General features: G+C 43.9%; 2 protein-coding genes across 3 annotated transcripts in view; both read right to left on the reverse strand.

The window, feature by feature from the left end:
• Positions 1-3,999: 3,999 nt before the first annotated feature.
• Positions 4,000-26,606, reverse strand: part of LOC309384254 (uncharacterized protein) — a 34,240-nt gene continuing 11,633 nt past the window's right edge. Inside the window, exons 1-2 of one of the 2 annotated variants that reach the window (XM_081937520.1) lie at positions 14,023-14,191; positions 4,000-8,032 (exon numbers count right to left, since the gene is read on the reverse strand). In XM_081937520.1, coding sequence (XP_081793646.1) covers positions 4,961-6,841 — 1,881 coding nt within the window. In that variant the 5' untranslated portion in view covers positions 6,842-8,032; positions 14,023-14,191 and the 3' untranslated portion in view covers positions 4,000-4,960. Of the gene's footprint in view, positions 8,033-14,022; positions 14,192-26,606 lie in introns of those variants that run through there. The other variant, XM_081937521.1, reaches the window with a different exon arrangement.
• On the reverse strand, positions 18,631-21,759 carry LOC309384274 (uncharacterized protein). The gene has a single exon (XM_081937579.1). The coding sequence runs from the start codon at positions 21,353-21,355 to the stop codon at positions 19,901-19,903; it is 1,455 nt and encodes a 484-aa protein (XP_081793705.1). The 5' UTR covers positions 21,356-21,759; the 3' UTR covers positions 18,631-19,900.

A 26,606-nucleotide genomic window follows, 5' to 3' on the forward strand; every position in this document is an offset into this window, starting at 1 on the left:
TCACTGGCCATAGGGGGCGAATTATTGCCCCCCGTGGAACGGGCGCGCAATCTGGGCGTCCTCCTTGATGCCCGGCTGTCGATGGATGACCATCTGACAGCTGTGGCGAGGGGGGCGTTCCACCAGGTTCACCTGGTGCGTCAATTGCGCCCCCTACTGGATCGGGTCGCCCTACGCACAGTCACTCATGCGCTGGTGACGTCTCGCCTGGACTACTGCAATGCTCTCTACATGGGGCTCCCCTTGAGATGCACCCGAAGACTGCAGCTAGTTCAGAATGCGGCCGCACGGGTTTTCATGGGAGGATCAACATACTCCCACATAACACCATTCCTGCGCGAGCTGCACTGGCTGCCTGTGGTTTTTCGGGTGCGTTTCAAGGTGTTGGTTATTATCTTCAAAGCGCTCCATGGCATGGGACCTAGTTACCTGCGGGACCGCATCTCACCTCATACATCCCTACGACCTATCCGCTCTCACAGGGAGGGACTCCTCCAGGTGCCATCCGCCAAGCAGTGCCAGCGGGTGACGCCTAGGAGTAGAGCCTTCTCTGTGATGGGCCCAACCCTCTGGAATGACCTCCCTCCCGATATTAGAATTACCAATGACCTCCACTCCTTCTGACAGAAGCTCAAGACTCACCTGTTCCAACTAGCTGGCTTAGCTGATTGACAGTTCCATCTTCCACCTCCTGGCAAACATTTTATTGGGGAATTTTTAAGGGAATTTTAATATTTGTATTTTAACTAAGAATTGTACAGTATATTTTTTACCTCCTCCGTCTACGTCCACATCTATGTCTATGTCTATGTTCATGTCTATGTATTTGTATATGGTTTTAACATGACTGTACACCACCCCGAGTCCTGCCTAGGAAAGGGTGCGGTCTAGAAATAAAAGTTGTTGTTGTTATTATTATTATTATTATTATTATTATTATTAATTATTATTATTATTATTATTATTATTATTATTATTATTATTATTATTATTATTATTATTATTCCCTTGCTGGTACAGACCCATTGAGTCTGTGGGTGTATTTTTCCCAGACCTTGGCCATTTGGAACAAAGGTTTTAAAGGGGTTTTGAATGTTGAGTTCAAAGGCTGCTTGGAAAGGTGAGTACTTCTAAATTTTAAATTTAAAAGCCCAGAACGTGAAAGATAGTATGTGTCTGTGTGTGTGAATGCGCTTGAGAAAAAAATCCTGTCTCTGGATCTTGCTCCCTCTGTGCATTTCCTAACCGCAGAAAGACCAACAGAGTCTGGATGGCAGGGGGGCTTTGCCAGAGCACAGGACCTTCTGTAGGTAAAAGGGAGAGAGTGCGTGGGAAGGGGTTAAAAGGCAAATGAGAGGTTCACTCTTGGGTGACTGGCTGCACATCACTAAGCAGTAATTACTAATCCTCCGAGGCCATTTGCCTGAAAAACTGAGGGCTGACCACAGGTTAGAAGGTACATTCACCTGTTGGGGGTGATGTATTCCACAGTTGCAAGGGACCCAAGTAAAAGGAAAGAGTGGAGCCTTGGATTCTTGTCGCGGACAGTGGGAAAAGCAGAGCAGGAAATGGGAAGCTCAGAGTCTAGGATCCCACTGAAATCTCCTCAAGGGAGACTGATGGAGGCCTGGGTTTGGGTCAAATTACCTGTCAGACCGGAATGAAGAATACGCACATGCGCCAAGGTATGTGAGAAATGGACTCTGCTCAGGGATGAAGCAAGAAAAACCAATTTGGCTAAATAAAGATACTTAAAAGGGAAACATATAAATAGAAATGTTGGGGATTTTGGTTTTTTTGTTGGTTGTTTCTCTTCCTCTCTGTTTTCCATGCAATCACGTGATACGTTTATTAAGATCTGTGCCTTCCCTAATTTAACTGAGATTTATGGTGGGAAGTGTCGTGTGTGAGCCTGAGAGTTTTGTTTTTCCTCTCATGTTCTCCTTGTGTGTGTATGCGTGGGTGGGTGTGGGTGTCAAAGTCTTTGGGTTCCCTCGAGGTAAACGTAACTGTTAAATGTCTCTGATCCCTAGGAGAAAAAAATAATTACATTATTAGAAATAATGTTGAATTAAGCAATGAAAATGCCTTCACACTGAGCTTGCCTGGCCAGCAGAACAGGGTGAAGTTTCCTTCCCTCTCTGTACTTGTAAGAATAGCCCAAGTTTATGAGGGAACGTTTTGAGTTGTTTTACAAGAAAAAGGTTATTCTTGCTTTTTCTGTGTGTTGAAATGATTTCATCTGTCCATCCTTTTTCTGAAGCACGTGAATCCAGTTTTTTCTCCCTCATCTGTTGTGTCCCCATATTGTTGAAACTGCTTTATCTGTTTAATAACTGCAGTACTGATGTGTTGTTTTCCCCCCTCAAACCTTGCCTGTAAGCTTTCTATCCACCCCACTCTATCTCCCCATCTCTTATCCTTCAACAATGCCTTTCCTGGTAGGAATACCAGCAAAGGGGTGGGTGGGTCCTGTTCTTATGTCTTTCAGCCCTGCACAGATGACTCTGCAACCTCTGGAAGCAGAGCACACAAATCCAGATGCTACCTCCAGAGGAGACCTTCCATCCATTTGAGCCAGGAATTGGTTTTCGGTCCAGTCATCCGCCCGAAAGTCATCACAGCAGCCAGAGTGGAGCAGACCTTCTCAAGCCTGACTGACCACACTTACCATCAAGCCGAGCCTATTGCCACCCAGCAGACATGAAAGAAAGGACCCTGAGATGGACAAGTAAAGACTAAAAGACTCTTTTCAATCCCCAGAAGACAACTGGAAAGTCTATGGGGGAGGGTGGAAATTGATTGTAAAGTTTTCTTTCTCGTCTCGTTTATATTGTATTCACTTAAATGGACTTTGGGTGATTGTATTTGGGAGTGGCTGACACAGTAAATTCTGAACCCCTTAGATTTCTGTCTGGTTAGAGGGAAATTTGTCCAGCATGTCTGTAATGCCTGTATTTAAGAAGTAGCTGCATACACAAGCACACACCATTCAGAATTAGACTGAGGTTATCCTCTTCACCTACCTGCACACAAAGCTCCTCCTAGGTTAGCTTTTCCTCTGTGGCATTAAGGTTCAAGCAGTCATATCTCCCTGCTAATCCCATGGGGGAGGATGCATCCCCCTCAGGCAATTCCCTCACTTGAAGAGATAGCAGAAAAGAGATCTCAAAACACCCAGCCCTGACCGTAACTCACAAAAAATGCTGCCCAATTGTCCAGTAAAGCAGGATATGTTGCACTGATGGTCTCATGAGTAGGAGTCCCAGGGCTCATTGTGTGTAATTTTAAAAATAAATTGCACACTAGTAACCTCAATTTGGACTCACAAATCCTAAAGTTATGAAATTTATTTGTTGACTTGGGTCACAAATGAGTTCATAGAATTGCAAAGAGTTATCATAGAATATACCTGGAAGTGCTGGGGACAGATTATACATATATACCTACCCTCGTTTCCCTCTTTTGGGCCCCAAAATAAGCATCAAGTCTTAGTTTTGGTGGATGTCTTACCCGCTTACTTACAGGTGGCATGCTGAGCCATTTCTTAGGGCACGCGAGGAGTTGCCAAGTCAGCTCCAGCGCACATGCATGGGCTGGCCAGCTGACTTTGGCCTTCACTGGCCAGCCTTTTAAGGCCGTTTCATTGAAGCCTCCGGAGCGAGAAAAACCAGCCCTACAGGAAAACCAGAAGTTCAGGAACGGACTTCTGGTTTGCTCATAGGGCCATTTTTCGCCCTCCAGAGCCATCAGGAAGCTTCCCTGAAGGCTCCGGAGGGTGAAAAAAGGCCCTATGACCAAAATGGAAGTCATAGTTCCTGAACTTCTGGGTTGCCTGTAGGACCGGTCTTCGCACTCCAGATGCTTCAGGGAAGCTCCTGAAGCCCCTGGAGGGACGCTGGGGGGCGAGGAGCCTGTTTTTGCCCTCTCCAGGCTCTTAAAAGGCCTCTGGAGCCTGGGGAGGGCAAAAAAGGCACAAACCCCAAAACCGGGGGGGGGGATACTGGTTGCACACAATGTACGCTGAGGTCGTGCGCACAGCATTGTGGGTGTGGGCATGCCTGTGCATGACCCTCCTGCGCTTTTCTCACACGATCCAAAAACCATTAGCCATCACTGATATATGTCCTTCCCTCCCTCCCCAACATGAGGTTGAGATGTTCAAAAGGTAAGAAGGAGGAGGATGTGAGGTTGGGTGGGGGAGGCCTAGAGATGCCTAGGGCAGGCAGGCCTAGCCCTGCGCTAGGCCTCCAAGGAGTGTTTTCGAGCTCTGAGTAGACAGTGTTCTGCTTAGCAACTCACACATTTGATTAATGGCTGCATCAGGGAGAGCAGGGGGATTCAGATAGTTAAGGAAAGCAATTTAACTTAACATCCACTGCAACCTGAAACCTTAATTCAAGGCCCATAATAGTTATATCTTGAGGAATTCTGGGGTAAAAATCAGGCGAAATCCCTAAGGTAGAAGACTGAAACTCCACATGTGGGAATTCCATAATCAGCAGACAAAACCTCCACCTAAAATTCCTTTTTGAGGAATTCCTCTACTTCTGGAAAAGGAAATATCCAGAAGCTTTGCTGATAACAAGAAATGAGTAGTTAGCCATTTTCCATTTCACACCACTTACAAATGTATTCATGAGAAATGTTTGAGCAAAATGAATCAGGCCAAAATTCAAACAATCAATTTCTCACCTACACTTTCAATGGGAGATGTCTCTAAACTCATCTACCTTTCCTCATATGGATTATCTTGTGTGCAATAAGGGATGATTTATGCTTGAAATAATGTCTACAGACTGGACATTTCAACCATTTCTCCACAGTGTGAGTCCTCTGGTGTATCACTAGGTGGGAATTCTGACCGAAACCTTTCCCTCAATCAGGACATTCAACGGGTTTCTCTCCTGTATGAGTCCTCTGGTGTGTCACCAGCTTGGAATTATCACTAAGACTTTTTCTAAAAATAGGAAAATTCAAAGGGTTTCTCTCCTGTGTGAGTCCTCTGGTGTATCACCAGGTGGGAATTATTACTAAAGCTTTTCCCACATTCAGGACATTCAAAGGGTTTCTCTCCTGTGTGAGTCCTCTGATGAGTCACCAAATTGATATTCTGACTGAAAGCTTTCCCACACATATGGCATTCAAAGGGCCTTTCTCCTGTGTGAATCCTCTGGTGTTTCACCAGTTTGGAACTCTGACTGTAACATTTTCCACAATCAGAACATTCAAAGGGTTTCTCTCCTGTGTGAGTCCTTTGGTGTCTCACCAGATCATAATTCCGATTGAAACCTTTCCCACAATTAGGGCATTCAAAGGGTTTCTCTCCTGTGTGAGTCCTCTGGTGTATCACCAGGTTGGAATTGTGACTGTACCGTTTCCCACAATCAGAACATTCGAAGGGTTTCTCTCCTGTGTGAGTCCTCTGGTGTGTCACCAGATGGGAATTCTGACTAAAGCTTTTCCCACAGATAGGACATTCAAAGGATTTCTCTCCTGTGTGAGTCCTCTGGTGTGTCACCAGGATGGAACTCCGATTAAAACATTTCCCACAATCAGGACATTCAAAGGGTTTCTCTCCTGTGTGAGTCCTCTGGTGTATCACCAAATAGGAATTATTAGTAAAGCTATTCCCACAAATAGGACATTCAAAACGTTTCTCCCCTGTGTGAGTCCTCTGGTGTCTCACCAGAACATAATTCTGACTGAAACGTTTCCCACAATTAGGGCATTCGAAGGGTTTCTCTCCTGTGTGAGTCCTCTGGTGTATCACTAGGTTGGAATTGTGACTGTACCGTTTCCCACAATCAGAACACTCGAAGGGTTTCTCTCCTGTGTGAGTCCTCTGGTGTGTCACCAGATGGGAATTCTGACTAAAGCTTTTCCCACAGATAGGACATTCAAAGGATTTCTCTCCTGTGTGCGTCCTCTGGTGTCTCAGCAGGATGCAACTCCGACTAAAACTTTTCCCACAATCAGGACATTCAAAGGGTTTCTCTCCTGTGTGAGTCTTCTGGTGTGTCACCAGATAGGAATTATTACTAAAACTTTTCCCACAATCAGAACATCCGAAGGGTTTCTCTCCTGTGTGAGTCCTCTGGTGTGCCACCAGGCTGGAATTATCACTAAAACATTTCCCACAGATAGGACATTCAAAGGGTTTCTCTCCTGTGTGAGTCCTCTGGTGTGTCACAAGGCTGGAACTCATACTAAAACCTCTCCCACATATAGGACATTCAAAGGGTTTCTCTCCTGTGTGAGTCCTCTGGTGTGTCACAAGGTTGGAACTCATACTAAAACCTTTCCCACAATCAGGACATTCAAAGGGTTTCTCTCCTGTGTGAGTCCTCTGATGTACCACCAAGCTGGAATTATTACTAAAACTTTTCCCACAGATAGGACATTCAAAGGGTTTCTCTCCTGTGTGAGTCCTCTGGTGTGTCACCAGATGGGAACTCTGACTAAAGCTTTTCCCACAGATAGGGCATTCAAAGGGTTTCGCTCCTATGTGAGTCCTCTGGTGTGTCACCCGATAGGAATTATTACTAAAGCTTTCCCCACAAATAGGACATTCAAAGGATTTGTCTCCTGTGTGAGTCTTCTGGTGTGTCACTAGATTATAATTTCGACTGAAACTTTTCCCACAGTCAGGACATTCAAAGGGTTTCTCTCCTGTGTGAGTCCTCTGGTGTGTCACCAGATTATAATTTCGACTGAAACTTTTCCCACAGTCAGGACATTCAAAGGGCTTCTCTCCTGTGTGCGTGGTCTTGTGTTTCAGGAGTTGGGAATTTCTAATGAAACCTTTCCCACAATCTTGACACTTATAAGGTTTCTCCATGGAGTGAATCCTCTGATGTATTACCAGGCGGGAATTACGACTGAAACATCTCCCACATTGAATGGGTTTTTCTCATTTATGATTCCTCTGGTGTATCACCAAGATGGAATTATAACTGAAAGTTTTCCAACAATCAGGACATTCAAAGCATTTCTCTCCTATGTGAGTCTTCTGGTATATCACCATACTGCAATTGTGACTTTCCCATAATCAGGACAGTCAAAGGGTTTTTCTTCTGTGTGAGCCTCTTGAGATGGAATTTTCTACTGAAGCTTTTCTCACAATCTAGATACTCATGCAGTTTCTCTCTGGAGTCAATCTACTGATGCATCACCAGACTGAAATTATGACTAATTTTTTTTTCTACAATCAGGACATTCAAAGGGTTTCACGTTTGTGGGAGTCCTCGGGTGCTTCACCAGGGTGAAATTCTCACTGAAACTTTTCCCACAGAAAGGATGTTCAAATGGTTTTATTCTTGTGTGTGCGTCCTTCAGTGTCTCAAGACCTGAGAATTTCTAATGAAACTTTCACACAATCTGCACAGTGATATGTTTCTCCCTCCTGTGAGTTATCTGATGTAGCACCATGTTGCCATGCTCACTAAAGCATTTACCAAATTGGGAGCAGTTTTGTGGCTTTTCTCTTGTGTGGAAGTGCTTTCATGAACCACAAGGGAGCTGTTGTGACCATAGTTTTTGCCACAACCAGGTAATTAGTATGGATTTACTCCTTTCTGACTCCTCTAACACATAATCAGTTGTGATTTGCAATCTGTGCTTTTCCCAAATCTATGGAGCTTTTGCACACCTGATATTCTTGAGGAGGTCAAAAATATGGGCAATGCCTTGTTTAGTGGTGCTTTTATCCAAGCCGTCTTCTTCCTCACAGTGAGAGCCTATCTGTTCCACATGACTTTACTATCGATCTTTTCCTCCCAACAGACTTCCAGATATTTATTCCCTCTTTTGCTGAATTATAAACAATCTCCCTTCCTCTCTCATATCAGTTCTGCATAATCTGCTCATTTTTTCTTGATTTTCTCTCTCAAACAGCTGCTGGAGGAGGAGATTTGCATGGTTTTCTGCAGGGAATGGAAAATATTTTGATTTCTGGCTTGATTTTCTTCCATTTTCAACATTGGTTGTTATTTGCAGTTGTCCAGAGTGCTCTTATTGGCATCCTGTTCATCTGTAAGATGCAAAGAAAAGTGTAACTTCAATTTTTTGTAAAATCTTTAGAGATGAGGTGGGGAAAAAAGAAAAGTAACATGTTTCCCCTAAAATACGACAGGGTCTTATATTTTTTTGACCCACGAAATATGGCCTTGGGCTTATTAGAGGGGAAGGGCTTATTGTTTTGGGGTTGCCGGGTGCTGCTCCCTTGCAAGTGGGCTCCCAAAGAGCAGAGCACAGCCTCAGGTGCGAAGCAGCCATGAGGTGACCATCCTCACGAGCAGCCATCCGGCAAACCCCCTCTCCAGCCGGGCAAAGCACCATTCACTGACCTAGGGAGTATCCCTAAGGCGCCAAGCCAGATGGCGCTCTGCCCGCCCCCCAGCTGCTGCGGCTTGGCACATGTGATAGATGGAAGAATATAATTTAGAACTAGTTAAACTTAGTGAAATTTATTGACAATAGATATAGCTTAAATAAATAACTGATAATGTTACTAATGTATACAATGTGTAGTGTTATGATGAGTATAATTGGATATGAATATTGAATGGTACCCATGTAAAGAAGATTAGCAATCCCTTTGGATTATATATAAAGGCTAATAACAACAACAACAACAACAACAACAACAACAACAACAACAAGTTAGATACAATTAAAGTTTTGATTATTAGGGGGGAAATGTTATGATATAGGATATAGTCAAATAAAAGAAGCATAAGAACAACAACGTATATTTAGATATGGGTATAACATAAGGAAACTGGATGTAAACTTTAAATAGTGATTTGGAAAGGAGGATTAGAAAACTTTGTTATTAAATATCATGGATGTTTAGCTAGAATAGGAGATAAGGATTTAGTGTTAGTGGAGGATTTTACAAATAGTAATTGAAAGGCCAGTATGTGGTTATGTATTAAATTTTGGTATATTTTATGATGAAGGACGCTTAAACAATTATAGTCAAATGAAAATGGAGATATGATGATGGTGATATGTATGAATATTTGAGTTAAAATACTTAAGTTAATATGAATTATGTTTGTTGACTGTAGAAGAGATGCACGAAAGTCTTTTTCTAACCAACTGATACACTTTCTATAGCATGTAAAGAAGGATGTTGTATTTGTTTTAAATTAAAAATTAAAAACAAATATTATAAAAAATAATGTAATGGGAGACTTTAACTACCCTGATATCAACTGGGAGACAAACTCTACAGCAAGTAGGAGATTGAACAGATTCCTAACCAACTTAGCTGACAACTTTGTCATCTAAAAGGTAGAGGACGGAACTAGAAGAAATACTATACTCAACTAATTCTTACTAATAGAGAAGCGGTAGAAGGAGTTGAAGTTGCTGGAACCTTGGGAGAGTGACCACGTCTTACTGAATTCAATATAATGCAAACACAAGCAATAGAATATAATCCAACAAGTGTCTTAAACTTTAGAAGAGCTGATTTTAAGAAATTCAGAACCTAAGCAAAATTTCATGGATAAAAATCCTAAAGGAGAAAACAATGCAAGGAGTGCATGTAACTAGGTTCCTTCCCTCGTGGGGCCCAATAAAATGCCACCGTTGCTGTCAACTTGGCCACAGAGCATCAGAGTGCTTGGCTCCAGCCCCAATGCCACAAACGTGCACACCAACCGCCACGGCGGTAAAGAGAAGGCCCCAGATGCCACCAGAAAAGAGTCATCTGGGGCAACAACCTCTGGAAGAGGATCCCCAACCTAAGGTGACAAAGAGTCCTACCAATGGAGAGGCCTAAGAGGAGGAAAATGCCGAAGATGACCCAATGGTGAGTGCACCCATCCGCCCCTTCGTCTTCCAAGCCAACCTCCAAGTACCCAAGATAGGAGTGGAAGGGGAAGTTGAAGCAGTTGTGGACACCAGTTACACTCAATGCTTTATCAGCATGTCGATTGTAAAGCAACTGGGTATATGCACAAGACCTCTAGTCTGTCCATTCGGGTTGAGCAGGTAGATGCAACGCTAATTGGAGGCGCCCCAGCCACGCTAATAACTGAACTGGTGAAGTTACAAGTGGGCCACCACTATGAGCTTCTCAGATTCATTGTGGCTCCAGTGATGTCGGAATCAATTATCTTGGGGCTTGCATGGCTTGACAAGTGGAAGCCTACAATAAAGTGGGAAGACGGTGGTAGGAAATTGATTATTGCATTTGGGCCGCTACCACCGGTTGAGGAAAAGGGCCAGCGAAGGATGATTGAACACAAGAGCCCAGAAACTGCAGCACCTGCAGCAGAGACAAAAACCCCAGGGGTCCAACAAGTACCAAAAAACTTGTTGGGGGATGTTTTGTCGAGAAAACCACAGAACGACAGTAATGGAAGCCAGGATAAGCTGATGACAGCTATGAAATTGGCGCTCCCAACAGACCAGTGGCTCAACAATAACCAGGAAATCCTAACGATGGAAAATGGATTGGCCTGGAAGGGGTCCAAATTGTACGTCCCTGCAGAGTTGAGGCTGGAAGTTCTACAGCGAAACCATGAGGTGGAACTAGGAGGCCACTTTGGATTCCTAAAATTGCTCCACCTCGCCAGGCGTCAATTATGGTGGCCAAAGATGGAATCAGAGGTGGAAGATTATGTAAAAAGCTGTGCTACTTGTGCAACGATGAAACCACTACCAGAGAAGTCCCCTGGACTACTACAAGAAGTAGCCAGCCCTAACCGAACATGGGAAGAGCTCGCAATGGACTTCATCGTCGAACTCCCAGACAGCAGTGGGAACAGAGTAATCTGGACAGTTATCGACGGTTTCCAAGCAGGCACACTTCGTCGCTTGCTCAGGGTTGCCGTCTGCAAAGAAATTAGCAAAAATGTTTGTGAAACACATTTATTGCCTGCACGGATTGCCCAAGAGGATCATTTCAGACCGCGGAGTCCAGTTCACAGCCAAGTTCTGGAGGGAGGTCCTGAGATCCATTGGGTCCACACAAGAACTGAGCTCAGAGGTTCATCCCAGCATGAACTGCACAGCGGAGCGGGCCAATGCGATGATGGAACAATACATCCAGTGTTTTGTGGACTATCAGCAAGACAACTGGTTGGACTTGCTACCCTTTGCTAAAGTGGCATACAACGATACGGTCCACAGCAGCACTGAATTAACTCCTTTACAGATTACCAGTGGCATGGAATTTGTTGCCATGCCTGTGTTGCCTAGAGAACCTCCCTTCTTCATGTCTCTGAATGAATGGATGGACACACTAAAGAAAGGATGGGAGAACACGAAGAAAGCTCTACCATATGTGGCATATGACTACAAGAAGCAAGCTGATAAACATCGCTCGCTCCAAACCCCCATCCGTGTCGGGGACAAAGGTTTTGTATCTACCAAATACTTGAGATTAAGAATGCCTAGCAAGGAATTTGATGCACAATTTCTAGGTCCATTCCCAATAGTGCAGATAGTTAACCCAGTTACAGTTCGACTCAGTCTACCCAGAACTCTAGGGAAAATTGGCCCAGAATTTCATTGTAGCTTGTTGAAACCAGTAATTGGGTCCAGCATAAGAGCATCCACCCAAGCTTTCTCTCCTTCTGTAGTGATAGAAGGGGAAACACAATCTGAGGTGGAAAAAATCGTAGACTCCAGGCTGAATAGGGATCGCTTACAGTATTTAGTGCATTGGAAGGGTTACCCTTTATCTGAAGCTACTTGGGTGAAAAGTTGGAACTTAAAAGTGGAGAAGTTAGTAAAACAATTCCATGAGAAATTTCCCAATAAGCCAATGAGTCCCCTGGGGGGGGGGGGGGGGAGGTGGTTAATTTTGTTATGATAACTTTTATGTTATTCTCTTTTCAGGAAACACTTTTCTTCTGAGGAGAGGCTGCCTGTCAGGCCTGCAGTTATATACCTTTTAGGATCTTTGCCCTGCCACACACACTTTTATTTCACTGTGCTGTTTCATTAGTGTAGTAGTTGGGAGGAGGGAATAGAAAGGAGTAGAATTGTGGAATGTGTTGTTGTCATTCTTTTCTAGAAGACCAAGGTCATCTTTTGTCTCCACACCTCTGCATCTGACCAGAACCAGCTGGGTGGAGATTCCAGCGTGGGCGAAGAAGATTGGACCGTGTGATGGATTTATGGGTGTGGGGATAAGATCATGAACTTTCAATTGGGTGGAATCCCAGTAAGCTTTAGATTTGGGATTTCCACAGATATGCCAACATGTCTGTCTTATTAAATTGGAACTTTAAGGATAGCTCTGCCTTGGACTCTGATTTAATTCTGCATGATATTTGGAATGCTGACATTTAGTTAAATTTAGAGTATTATGTATAAAATAAAGCAATAATAGTTATAGCTAAATAAATGATTAATAATGATAATAATGTGTATATATATATATATATATATATATATATATATATATATATATATATATATATACACACTAGATTGATAATGTGAGATTTTATATAAATTGTAAGTGAGGACGAGGGAGAGGATGTTTAAAAGCTTTGCTATAAAAGATAAATAATTCTATATAGAATAGAATATAAAGATGTAATACTATTGGATGATTTCAGGATGATGTACATGCCATAATATAAATTTATCTTAAATTGAGAATATTTTACATAAAAAGGATGTAATAATAGCTATAGTCAAATGGATGTTTAATAACCATAACAATTCTATACATATATATTAGAATGATGATATGCGTCTTTCTGTAAATTGCAAGTGAAGACTATTGTGAGAAAGCACAAACATTTTGTAACCAATCGACACAATAGAAATAATTGGAGAAGGATTTTTATTTGTGTTTGTTTATGTCTGTATGTTTTATGTTTCTCTAAAAATAAAAACTTTTATATAATAAAAAAATGCCTTCCATGAGGGAGTCGAATGGGAACGCATCAAATTTGCAAATGACACCAAGTTGGCAGGAATAGTCAACACCTCAGAACTAGGCTCAAGATAGAGAATCTTGATAGATTAGAACTCTGGGCCCTATCTAACAAAATGAAATTCAATGCAGGGGGAAAAAGGATTTTACACTTATGCAAGGAAAGCCAAATGTACTGGTACAGAATAGGTAGCACTTGGCTCAAGTAATAACTATAAGAGAAACCTTGAGGTCCTAGTGGACAATCACTTAGATATGGGCCAGCTGTGTATTGCAGTGGCCAAAAAAAAAGCCAATACAATACTAGGCTGCATAAACAGAGAATCAAGATCATGTGAAGTACTAGTACCACTTTATTAAGAGTAAGACCACACTTAGAAAATTGCAGAGTTTGGTCACCCTATCATAAAAAAGATGTTAAGACTCTGGAAGAAGGCAGAAAAAGAGCAACAAAGAGGATTAGGGGGCTGGAGGCTAAAATATAAAGAAGGGTTGCAGGAATTGGGTATGTCTAGTCCAGTGAAGGGAAGGACTAGGGGAGACATGATAACCATCTTCCAATACTTGAGGAGTTGCCACAAAAGAGGGAGGGGTGTCAACCTATTCTCCAAAGCCCCTGAAGGCAGGACAAGGAACTGGGTGGAAACTAATCAAGGAGAGAAAGTTCGAACTAAGGAGAAATTTCCTGTCACTGAGAACAGTAAACCAGTGGAAGGGTTTTCCTTCAGAGGTTGTGGGAGCTCCATCCCTGGTGGCTTTTAATCAGAGACAGGGCAGCCATTTGTCTGAAATGATATTGGGTCTCCTGCTTGATCAGGGCGTCTGTATAGAAGACCTGCAAGGTCCCTCCCAGCTCTGTCACAAACCCTCCAGTGATGGGAGCACCCACAACCTCTGGAGGGAAGCCATTCCCAAAGAATCCACCTTCACTTGGAAGAGACTTTTCCAATCTTCCCACCAGGAGGAAAATTGCAGCCACCAGTTTCACAGCCTGCAGCACCAGTGGGCTTAAATTCGGGGAGGGAAGGAACCTGCAGCAGCAGCAGCTGAGATGCTTCAGCCCAGCTGCTTCTCTGCTTCCAGGACTCTCCTCCCACCCGCCCTCCACTCACCTTCCAGCTGCTGCTTCGACCATGGGAAGAGCACAAAAGCCGCTCTGCACACCACTCCCCTCCCATGAGCGATCCGGAAGAGGAAGTTCAGCTGTTCCCAAAGGTGCTTTTTTTCAAAAGACAACTGAACTTTCTCTCTTCTACTCTCCCGGCGCTTTCTAACCATTCTAGCAACACACTACTCGATGGTTTTAACTCCTTTAAGCTCAGCCACAAGTATTAGCCTCTTTCTAGGCACAGGTGTTGCCTGTTTGAGCACCATCTCCAGATTGGAGGCAAAAAAAACATCCTTCTCCAGTTTCTACCTAAGGCGTTTGCAACATGCTTCCACTGATTAAATGCCATCAAGTGGTTTTTGATTTCTAGCAACCGACTTTGAAGCTGAGCCTAGTGAACTAATGAAATGTGATTTTACTTAACCTTGTGAAGTTTAGCTATGTGCCCAGCCTTAAAATCCATGAACGTTTTACGGAATTACACTGTTGAAAGAAATGTCCTTCTGGGCTCGGCTACAAGTGGGGAAAAAGACACTGGAGACAGGGAGGCTGCTTGGAAAGATGGTTTAATGGTGGACAGGACTGCATGACTTGGACTGGAGTCTCCCATTAGGTCACACAGAGAAACATGTGCAGCAGGGCATAGAAAATGGAGCCTAAGAAAGATGGCATGATTGCCTTATATATGGTAGAAGAAATTTTCCCCCTCCCCCAATGTCTATCTTTTTATTGTACAGAGGTTTTTTTTTTTTTTTACATATTCTGCTATTTCCCTCATGTTAATTTTAATGTGTCTTAGAGAAACGCAACGTTCAGTTTCCTCCTTCTGGATCCTGAATGTCTTCCAGATTTTGAGGCCAGAATTTCCTAGCCAGAATCTCCTTTTCACAAAATATCTGTGAGTCATAAGGAGAGTTTATGAGTGGCCCCAGTAAGTTGCTGAAGCTTCTTAAAATATGTGGTAAAAAAATAATATTAATTGTATACTCGGAACCAAAACCATTGCTCTTTCTTGCCTTCTGGGGCTTTGGTTCTGTTGAAAGAAATGTCCTTCTGGGTTCGGCTCCAGGTGGGAAAAAGACAGTGGAGACATGGAGGCTGCTTGGAGAGATGGTTTAATGGAGGACAGGACCACATGGCTTGAGTCCTGAACAGAAAAGGTGATCACGTGCTTCAATGTTGGTGGAGAAGAGAGAAGGGAGGAAGAGAAGCTGAGTCCCTGGTTTTATGCCCTCTCTGGCCTTTGATCTTGAGCTTGTGTTCTGATTGGTTGTCAGACTCCCAGGAAGCCATGCAGGGGCAAAACTTTAGGCTGCGTTTTGAATCCAGGTTTGGTTGAGTTCTCAGATGCCATGTGGGGAGTTGAGTAAAGGACCAATATTATCATGCCTTAATCCCATCCCCCTGGAGCTGAAGGGGAGAACTCTTTATTATGTAAAGTGGACTAGCTTGGCCTTCTTAATGGCCTATTGACAAAGTGGGGATGGGCAGGAAGCTGCAGGAAGCTATTCTGTCTTTTAAAACATGTTTCTTCCTTTTCACATCCAGAGAAATATTATGCTTTTTCAATATTTCCTAGGATATTTCATTTTTCTGGGAGAGGGCTGGGTGATAACTTCCTACAGTTCTATGCATCAGACATCTCCAAGAGAAAAAAATAAGTCACATGCACCTGGCCTGGGTAAGCCTCCCTTGCTGGCACAGACCCATTGAGTCTGTGGGTGGATTTTTCCCAGACCTTGGCCATTTGAAACAAAGGTTTTAAAGGGGTTTTGAATGTTGAGTTCAAAGGCTGCTTGGAAAGGTGAGTACCTCTAAATTTTACCTTTAAAAGCCCAGGATATGAAAGAGAGTATGTGTCTGTGTGTCTGAATGTGCTTGAGAAAAAAACGCTTCTCTGGATCTTTCTCCCTCTGTGCATTTACTAACTGCAGAAGACCATCAGAATCCACCCAGGCCATTTGCCTGAAAAACTGAGGGCTGACCACAGGTCAGAAGGTACATTCTCCTGTTGGGTGGTGGTGTATTCCACGGTTGCAATGGACCCAAGTAAAAGAAAAGAGTGAAGTGTTGGACTCTTGTTGCGGACAGTGGGAAGAGCAGACCAGGAAATGGGAAGCTCAAAGTCTAGGATCCCACTGAAATCTCCTCAAGGGAGACTGATGGAGGCCTGGGTTTGGGACAAATTACCTATCCAGGCAGGAATGAAGAATACGCACGTGCGCCAAGGTATGTGAGAAATAGACTCTGCTCAGGGATGAAGCAAGAAAAACCAATTTGGCTAAATAAAGATACTTAAAAGGGAAATATATAAATAGGAATGTTGGGGATTTTGGTTTTTTTGTTGGTTGTTTCTCTCCCTCTCTGTTTTCCATGCAATCACGTAATACATTTATTAAGATCTGTGCCTTCCCTACTTTAACTAAGATTTATTGTTGGAATGACCAATGTCGTGTGTGAGCCTGAGAGTTTTGTTTTTCCGCTCATTTTGGGAAAGGGAAAGTACAGTGGTGGAGGCAGCAGAGGATTCTCATGATGATTATGGCAGTGGCCCCAAAAAGGAGCGTTTTCAACCCATGAAGGTGTAGCAGCCAGGGCAGAAGTTCTGTTAAATAAAAAAGAAATGTATAATGTGCAATTTTTTGTGCCAATTCTTTTTAGATATCTGATGTCACTTTCTAGGAACTTTCAGCCAGGTTTGAAGCAAGCACATTTACCAAAATTGTTTGCATCCATGAATGTACCTTAGTAGATAATCAAAGACTGCCCATTTCCAAGGATTGCTTCCTGAACCTGCCTTAGCTTATTGCATCCAGGATTCGTGAGGCCAAATTTAGATTAACCAGTGTACAAGCCTGGCTTATGAACATTTTTGAAGTTGCGCACATTGAGCCCTGGGACTCCTACTAATGCTGTGGATAACCAGCGCAACATATTCTGCTTTACTGGCCAACTGGACACCATCATTTGTGAATCAGTCAGAAGTTGGGCTTTGGAAATCTCTTTTCTGCTACCTCTTCAGTGAGAAAATTGACTGAGGGGGCATGGCCCCTCCCCATGGAATTGGGAGCGAGGCATGCCTATTTGGGCCTTAGTGCCACAGAACAAAAAACAGCCGGGGGAAGCTTTATGTCAGGTGTCCTCAAACTACAGCTTGCGGGCTGGATATGGCCTGCCAACATGATGTATCCATCCTGCGCAGTGGTAGGATTAAGCCTTGCTCCTCGATTTACAGCCACTCTTTGTGTGCCTGGCTTTTCCTGCCAGCCTCATCATCCCTCCTCCAGCCGTTGGCCTTATATATACCTTGCAGAATCTAGTAGCTCAGCCGTGTACTTCTGTTCAAAGCTGCTCACAAAGGTAGGAAGGAAGGGTACGGGCTGGAGGGCGGGTGTGGGAGGGCAGGGTGGCAGTGTACTGACATGTGCAGATAGTAGGGGAGCATTCAGGAGACCATGGCATCGGAGCCCTTCTGGGGTGTTTCCCGAATCCGGCCTGGCCTACGAGGGGAGCGTATGGGGATGACACAACATAAAATGGCTGGAAAATGTTATACATATATATATACTCCTATTTCCCTCTTTTGAACCCCAAAATAAGCATCAAGTCTTAGTTTTGGTGGATGTCTTACCCGCTTACTTTAGGACCATTGCAGTCCACAGCCTGACACCCTGAGGAAATAATGTTTTAAAAAGCTCCCATCAGCTACCCTTTTCCTTTTGGCTAAACTCCTCTAAGTGCACTCCAACCATTTCCATTGACTGCATTTTTTTCATTCTTGGTTCCCTTCTGAGACGGCAGAGAAGTATGGGAGTCAATTATGCGTATATTATGCTGACGCTTGCGCCAGTACGCCATGTGGCACATTGCACGGTTACCACAGTTCACACCAGGGATCAATCCAGGGCCCACTGAAAATGGTGGCTGCTTCCAGGACAAAGTCATGAGGCCCAATGATATATGTCCGTGATGGCGAACCTATGGGATACATGATACAGGTGGCATGCAGTGCCATTTGTTAAAGCACGCAAGGCATTGCCTTGTCAGCTCCAGCACACATCCATGGGCTGGCCAGCTGACTTTGGCCTTCTTTTAAGGCTGTTTCGTGGAAGTCTCCGGAGCATGAAAAAACAGCCCTACAGGAAAAAAAGTTCAGGAACGGACTTCTGGTTTGCTCATATGGCTGTTTTTCACCCTCCAGAGCCTTCAGGAAGCTTCCCTGAAGGATCAGGAGGGCGAAAAACAGCCCTGTGACCAAACTGTATGTCACAGTTCCTGAACTTCCCGGGTTCCCCTTAGGGTTGTTTACGTCCTCTGGAGGCTTCAGGGAACCTCCTGAAGCCTCTGGAGGGCCTCTAGGGAGGATGGGAGGCTGTTTTGGCCTTCCCCAACCTCCTAGAAAGCATCTGGAGCCTGGGAGGGCAAAAAAAAGAACATCAAAAGCGGGGGGAGAGCGCTGGTCGTGCACACATGCGTGCTGGTGTCATGCACATAGCATGGGTGTGGGCATGCCTGCGCACGACCCCCCTGTGCTCCCCCTGCTTTTAGCATATGATCCAAAAACCATTAGCCATCACTGGTATATGTTCTTCCCACCCTGGGATGAGGTGAAGGACCAAGGGGACTCAAGGGTTAGGAAACAATGGAAAAGGATGGTTTGGAGCGTGGGGGAGGCCTAGAGATGCCTACGGCAGGCAGCCCTAGACCTGCCTCCAAGGAATTTTTTCTAGCTCCGAGTAGAAAGTGTTCTGCTTAGTGACTCGCACATTTGATTAATGGCTGCATCAGGGCAAGCAGGGGGATTCAGGTAGTTAAGGAAAGTAATTTCACTTAAAAGCCATTGCAACCTTAATTCAAGGCCCATCAGAGTTACATCTTAAGGACTACTTTTATGGGGGCTGTGGAATTCTGGGGCTGAAAATCAGGCAAAACCAAGGTAGAAGACTGAAACTCCACATGTGGGAATTCCATAATCAACAGACAAAATCTCCACCCAAAATTCCTTATTGAGGAATTACTCTATTTCTGGAAAACGAAATATCCAGAAGCTTTCCTGATAACCAGAAATTAATAGTTAGCCAATTTCAATTTTCATTTTCACTCCACTTACCAATTTAATCCTGAGAAATTTTTGAGCAAAATAAATCGGGCCAAAATTCAATCAATTTCTCACCTACACTTTCAAGGAAGATCACAAATGAAATTCAAGGATTCTCTAAATTCATCTACCTTTCCTCAAATGGATTACCTTGTGAGCAATAAGGGATGATTTATACTTGAAGTAATGAGTACAAACTGGACAATTCAAAGATTTCTCCACGGTGTCAGTCCTCTGGCTTATCATTAGGTAGGAATTCTGACTGAAACCTCTCCCACAATCAGGACATTCAAAGGGTTTCTCTCCTGTATGAGTCCTTTGATGTGTCACCAGTTTCATATTATTACTAAAGGTTTTCCCACAATCAAGACATTCAAAGGGTTTCTCTCCTATGTGAGTCCTCTGGTATTTCCCAGTTTGATATTATTACTAAAGCTTTTCCCACATTCAGGACATTCAAAGGGTTACTCTCCTGTATGAGTCGACTGGTGTCTCACCAGACTGTGAATTCCGACTAAAACTTTTCCCACAAATAGGACATTCAGATGGTTTCTCTCCTGTGTGTGTCCTGTGGTGTATCATCAGGTGGGAATTCTGACTGAAACATTTCCCACAATCAGAACATTCAAACAGTTTCTCTCCTGTGTGAGTCCTCTGGTGTATCACCAGGTTGGAATTCTGACTAAAACCTTTCCCACAAACAGGACATTCAAACGGTTTTTCTCCTGTGTGTGTCCTCTGGTGGGTCACCAGGTTGCAACTCAGACTAAAACTTTTCCCACAATCAGGACATTGAAACGGTTTCTTTGTTTATGTGTGTTTTCTGGTGTTTCACCAGGTTGGAATTATAACTAAAGCTTTTCCCACAGTCAGGACATTCAAAGGGTTTCTCTCCTGTGTGAATCCTCTGGTGTCTCACCAGTCTGTAATTATCACTGAAACTTTTCCCACAATCAGAACATTCAAAGGGTTTCACTCCTGTGTGAGTCCTCTGATGTACCACCAGGTAGGAATTCCGACTGAAACTTTTCCCACAATCAGAACATTCAAAGGGTTTCGCTTCTGTGTGAGTCGTCTGGTGTCTCACCAGACTGGAATTCCAATTAAAAGTTTTCCCACAAATAGGACATTCAAAAGGTTTTTCTCCTGTGTGTGTCCTCTGGTGGGTCACCAGGTGGGAATTCTGACTGAAACGTTTTCCACAATCAGAACATTCAAAGGGTTTCTCTCCTGTGTGTGTCCAAAGGTGTTTCACCAGATGGAAATTCCGAGTAAAACTTTTACCACAAATAGGACATTCAAATGGTTTCTCTCCTGTGTGAATCCTCTGGTGTATCCCCAGGTGGTAATTCTGACTGAAACGTTTCCCACAATCAGGACATTCAAAGGGTTTCTCTCCTGTGTGAGTCCTCTGGTGTGTCACCAGATGGGAATTATGATTAAAACCTTTCCCACAGATAGGACATTCAAAGGGTTTCTCTCTGGTGTGAATCCTCTGGTGTCTCACGAGTCTGGAATAATCACTGAAGCTTTTCCCACAAATAAGACATTCAAATGGTTTCTCTCCTGTGTGAGTCCTCTGGTGTACCACCAGGTAGGAATTCTGACTGAAACTTTTCCCACAATCAGAACATTCAAAGGTTTTCTCTCCTGTGTGAGTCCTCTGGTGTCTCACCAGTCTGGAATAATCATTGAAACCTTTCCCACAATCAGAACATTCAAAGGTTTTCTCTCCTGTGTGAGTCCTCTGGTGTCTCACCAGTCTGGAATAATCACTGAAACTTTTCCCACAATCAGAACATTCAAAGGGTTTCGCTCCTGTGTGAGTCCTCTGGTGTAACACCAGGTGGGAATTCCGACTGAAACTTTTCCCACAATCAGAACATTCAAAGGGTTTCGCTCCTGTGTGAGTCGTCTGGTGTCTCATCAGACTGGACTTCCAACTAAAACCTTTCCCACAATCAGGACATACAAAGGGTTTCTGTCCTGTGTGTGTCCTCTGGTGTCTCACCAGATGGGAATTGTGATTAAAACCTTTCCCACAGATAGGACATTCAAAGCGTTTCTCTCCGCTGTGAATCCATTGGTGTCTCACCAGTCTGGAATAATCGCTAAAGGTTTTCCCACATAGAGAACATTCAAAGGGTTTCTCTCCTCTGTGAGTCCTCTGATGTCTCAGGAGGTAGGAATTTCTAATGAAGCCTTTCCCACAATCTACACACTTATAAGGTTTCTCCATGGAGTGAATCCTCTGATGTATTTACCAGGCTGGAATTACGACTGAAACTTCTCCCACAGTCAGGACATTGAATGGGTTTTTCTCATTTATGATTCCTCTGGTGTATCACCAAGATGAAATTATAACTGAAAGTTTTCCAACAATCAGGACATTGAAAGCATTTATCTCCTATTTGAGTCTTCCGGTGTATCACCAGGCTGGAATTGTGACTTTCCCATAATCAGGACATTCAAGGGGTTTTTCTTCTGTGTCAATTCTCTGATGTCTCTTGAGATGGAAATTTCTACTGAAGCTTTTTTCACGATCTAGACACTCATACAATTTCTCCCTTGAGTTAATCTACTGATGCATCACCAGACTGAAATTGTGACTAATTTTTTTTCCACAATCAGGACATTCAAAGGGTTTCACTTTTGTGGGAGTCCTCGGGTGCTTCACCAGGGTGGAATTCTCACTGAAACTTTTCCCACAGAAACGATGTTCAAATGGTTTTATTCCTGTGTGTGTGTCCTTCAGTGTCTCAAGACCCGGGAATTTCTATGACACTTTCACACAATCTGCACAGTCATATGTTTTCTCCCTCCTGTGTGTTATCTCATGCAGCACCATATTGCCATGCTCACTAAAGCATTTACCACATTAGCACTTTTGTGGCATCCCTCTTTTGTAGAGGTGCTTTCATGAATCACAAGGGAGCTGTTGTGACCATAGTTTTTGCCACAACCAGGTAATTAGTATGGATTGTCTCCTTTCTGACTCCTCTAGCGCATAATCAGCTGTGATTTGCAATCTGTGCTTTTCCCACAATAGGCAAATCTATGGAGCTTTTGCACAGCTGATATTCTTGAGGTCAAAAATATGGACAATGCCTGGTTTAGTGGTGCTTTTATTCAAGCCGTCTTCTTCCTTACAGGGAGAGGCCTGTATTACTGTCTGTTCTGTGTGGCTTTACTATTGATCTTTTCCTCCCAACAGACTTCTAGATATTTCCCTCTTTTGCTGAATTATAATCTCCCTTCCCCTCTCATATAATGTATCGAGTTCTGTATAATCTGCTTAGTCTTTCTGGATTTTCTCTCCCAAATAGCTGCTGGAGGAGGAGCAGATTTGTATAGTTTTTTGTTGGAAATGGAAAATATTTTGATTTCTAGCTTGATTTTCTTCCCTTTTCAACATTGAGTGTTATTTACAGTTGTCCAGAGTGTTCTTATTGGCATCCTGTTCATCTGTAAGATGCAAAAAAAAGAAAGAAAAAGAAACTTCAGTTTTTGGTAAAATGGTTAGAGATGAGTTGAAAAAAAGAGAAAAGTATAAACCACTTTTGCTCATGGAAGTCCTAACTGCAAATAAGGGCTGAAAATACTGTCTACAACCCATCTTGTGACGTCCAGGTTCAAATAGTCCTCACATAACCTACCGTTATTGGAACTGATATTTGCGTCACTAAGAAGCTCAATCATTAAGCATCATGTCACATGACACTGCCAACTTACCCCTGTTCCTCTGTAAGTGTTAAGCTAATTACTGTGGGTTATTAAAGGCAATTTCATATGACTGTGACTTGCAATTTCCTGCCAATATATCCACTGATTTTGCTTGTCAGAAGCTAGCTGGGCAGGTCACAAATGGGGATCACGAATGTGGGATGCCACCACCATCATAACTATGCAACTATTGGCAGAACCCAAATTGGTGCAATCCTTTTCCTGCACCGTCAAAACCAGTCACTGCTGACATGCGGTCACGGAACAAGTCCTAGGATTACCAAAAATTTTGTGGACTAGGTGCACATCTGCTTCTACTGTGCCATAGTAACATGGAAGAAGTGGTAAGTGAGGACTACCTGTGCAAACAAGATAGATTAAGCACAATTGAACCTGGTTTATACATGGATGGGACAAGAAATACGAAACTTATTGGCAAAACATAGAAATAAAAAACTTGTAAATTTTATTCATCTGTCATTTTCAATAAACATGTGGATTATAAATTATATAAAAGGACAACATCAAGTTATAATGGGAGACGTTCACTACTATGATATCAACTGGGAGACAAAGTCTACAGCAGGTAGGAGATCGAAGTGTTAGTGAAAGCAGCCAAACACAGTAACGTTTTGTAAATGCAGGTTGTATTCTTCCTTCGGCATGAACTGACGAACAAAACACTAAGGCAATGAATAAATTGTCAGAGCTGTCACCCTGTGCTTTCCACCATCTTTTATAGCTACATTGGTAATTAAGATAAGCAGGACCCCGCTTGTGCACATACCCATCACCTTGTGGCCCAGAGCGAAACCACCCAGCAATTAATCATGGAATAGTAGCAGGAGTTTTTTCAGCTTGTGTAAGTGAGATGGTGAGTCTTGTCAGGTGGCCCAGTCTTCTCCCCTGAATGGCAGCTCCAGGCCTCTGAGCTGGCCGTAGCTGACATGCGGCCCCCTACCATGGAGACAGTATCTGGGGAGCTACGAATTGCAGTTAGTTAGGAGTTGAAGGACCCCTTTCCCCCGTTTTTGTGGGATGTCTGTGGTGGAATCTCACTACCAGGTGGGGTGCCCTACAGTCTTTGCTATGAACCCAAGATGCCTCATACAGGGGATAATCTTTCCATAAAATAAGGTATTGTAACCATCCTCTGTGCCACTTAGAATCTAGTATATCTTGTACTATATAGTGCTGTTCCCTATCTACAGTAGCTGGGGCTGACGGCCGTAGTGGGTCTCCTCTGATATCAGAGGCCTGAATTAATCGAAGCAGGCTGCAGTGGAAGACTGGATGTGTTTTCCCCAGTAGAGGGGGGAGTCTTAGCTGTACTGTTACTGGGTTAATAACTTGCAGGATTGGGAAAGGCCCAATGAATTTGGGCCCAAGTTTCTTACATGGCAACGGCAGTCTGAGATGTTTAGTGGAGAGGTATACCCTCTGGCCTACACGGAAAAGTCCTTGCGCCTTCCGCCTTTTATCGACATTCTTTTTATATGTGGCAAAAGAGTGACACAACGCATCCCTCACCACTTTCCAAACTTTTTGTATCCTGGCCACTCCTGCGAGGTCGTGTCATCTGGGTGCACTTGAGGACACTCCGGAATTGGGATGAACTACTGCCCTGTGGCCACACTGAATGGGATAAACCCCGTACTTTTGTGCACTGCATTGTTATATGCAACTTCTGCAAAGGGGAGGAGTTCAGCCCAATCAGTCTGTTGGAACTGGACATAACATCTCAAGTAGTGCTCCACCAACGCGTTTGCCCTCTCCGCTGCACCATTTGTCTCTGGGTGGAAGGCTGTACTAAGTCCCTGTGAACACTCCACCATTGCCACGAATCTACACCAGAACCAGGTAGTGAATTGCACTCCCCTGTCTGAAATTATCCTTTTGGGGATGCCATGGAGTCTATAGACATGGGCAATAAAACAGTTTGGCCAGCTTCCTAGCAGATGGAAGGCTGGTACATGCTACAAAATGAGCCTGCTTGGAGAACAGGTCTATTATCATCCAAATGATCTTGTTCCCATGGCTGTCCAGTAAATCCATGACGAAGGCCATGGCTATCTGTTCCCATGGCCGAATTGGATCTGCCACCTTCTGTAAAAGTTCAGGAGGCCGTCCAGGCTGGGCCTTCATGGTAGTGCAAACAACACAACCCCTTATATATTCCTTTATGTCCCTCTTCATGTGGGGGCCACCAGAACTGGCGATTTACTAAATGCAGAGTGTTGAGGAACCCAAAATGTCCAGCCGTGCAAACGTCGTGGCTGTGCTGCAGCCCGGACATCCGTACCACACTTGGTACATATAACTTCGACCCCTTCCAGGCAAAGCCCTCTCACTATGTCAATAAAGTTTGATTTTCTTGAAATCACGGGTCCACTGGGAGTGCTGCTTTGATTGCTCTGGAGAGGTCCTCGCCCTGGGCACACAAGTTTGGTGCTGATGGGGCCTGTTGAGCGGCTAACACCCTAGGCTGTGAGGCCGGGATGATAGCCTGTACTAGATCCTCCCTTTTATTATGATACTGTGGTTTGCGGGAGAGGGCATCAGCTAAGAAGTTCTTCCCCCTGGTATATATTTTAAGTGGAAGTTGAATCGCCGAAAATACAAGGTCCATCTAACTTATTTTGGTGACAATCTTTGCGGGGTCTGGAGGACCTCCAAATTCTTGTGGTCCGTCCAGACCTCGAAGGGTATCTCTCCGCCTTCTAGTAAATGCCACCACGTCAACAGGGCCCACCGGACCGCAAATTCCTCCTTCTCCCAAATGGGCCAGTTGTGTTCGGTCCCTGTCAAGTTCCGTCGAGGTGTAGGCACACGGCTGTAGGATCCTTCATTGTTCTTTTGTAAGAGGACTGCAGCCACTGCCACATCACTGGCGCCTGCCTGAACCACAAATGGCTTAGTGGGCTCTGGATGTTTCAATACTGGCTCTTGTGCAAACAAGGACTTCAGATGATCAAACACTTTCTGACATGGTGTTATCCACACAACTGGGCTTCCTGGTCAAGGGTTTGTCATGAGATGTTTGGTGCAAAAGAGGTCAGTTAGTGGAAGGGCCACTTGGGCAAAGTACGGGATGAACTACCGATAGAAATTGGCAAAGCCTAAAAAACTCTGTAACTGCTTGCAGGTTTTAGGAGCCTGCCAGTCCAATACTGCCTTTTATTTATTTATTTTATTTTATTATTATTTTATTTTATTAAATTTATAGATCGCCCCCTCTCCCCAAAGGGACTCAGGGCGGTGTACAGACACCACATTAAAACCTAATATAAAATAGATACACTTAAAAACCAATTAAACTATAAGGCTGTACAGGGTAATAAAAGTTAAAAATTAGCTTAAAACAACCCCAAAAATTTTAAAGTACAGAATTGAGGGACTAGATCGGGATTAGGCCAGGCCCGCTAAACTAAACAGGTGGGTGTTGAGCATCTTACGGAAGGAGCGGAGATCAGTGATTGTTCTGATGTCACGGGGGAGGTCATTTCAGAGGGTCGGGCCCATCACAGAGAAGGCCCTACTCCTGGGTGTCGCCCGCTGGCACTGCCTCATGGACGGCACCCGGAGGAGCCCCTCCCTGTGAGAGCGGATCGGTCGAAGGGATGTATGGGGTAGGATACGATCCCGCAAGTACCTTGGTCCTGTGCCATGGAGTGCTTTAAAGATGATAACCAGTACCTTGAAACGCACCCGAAAAGCCACAGGTAGCCAGTGTAACCCGCGCAGGAGAGGTGTTACGTGGGAGTACC

This window comes from Natrix helvetica, assembly GCF_964273705.1.
Source record: "Natrix helvetica genome assembly, chromosome: 1".
Classification (NCBI taxonomy): Eukaryota; Metazoa; Chordata; class Lepidosauria; order Squamata; family Natricidae; genus Natrix; species Natrix helvetica.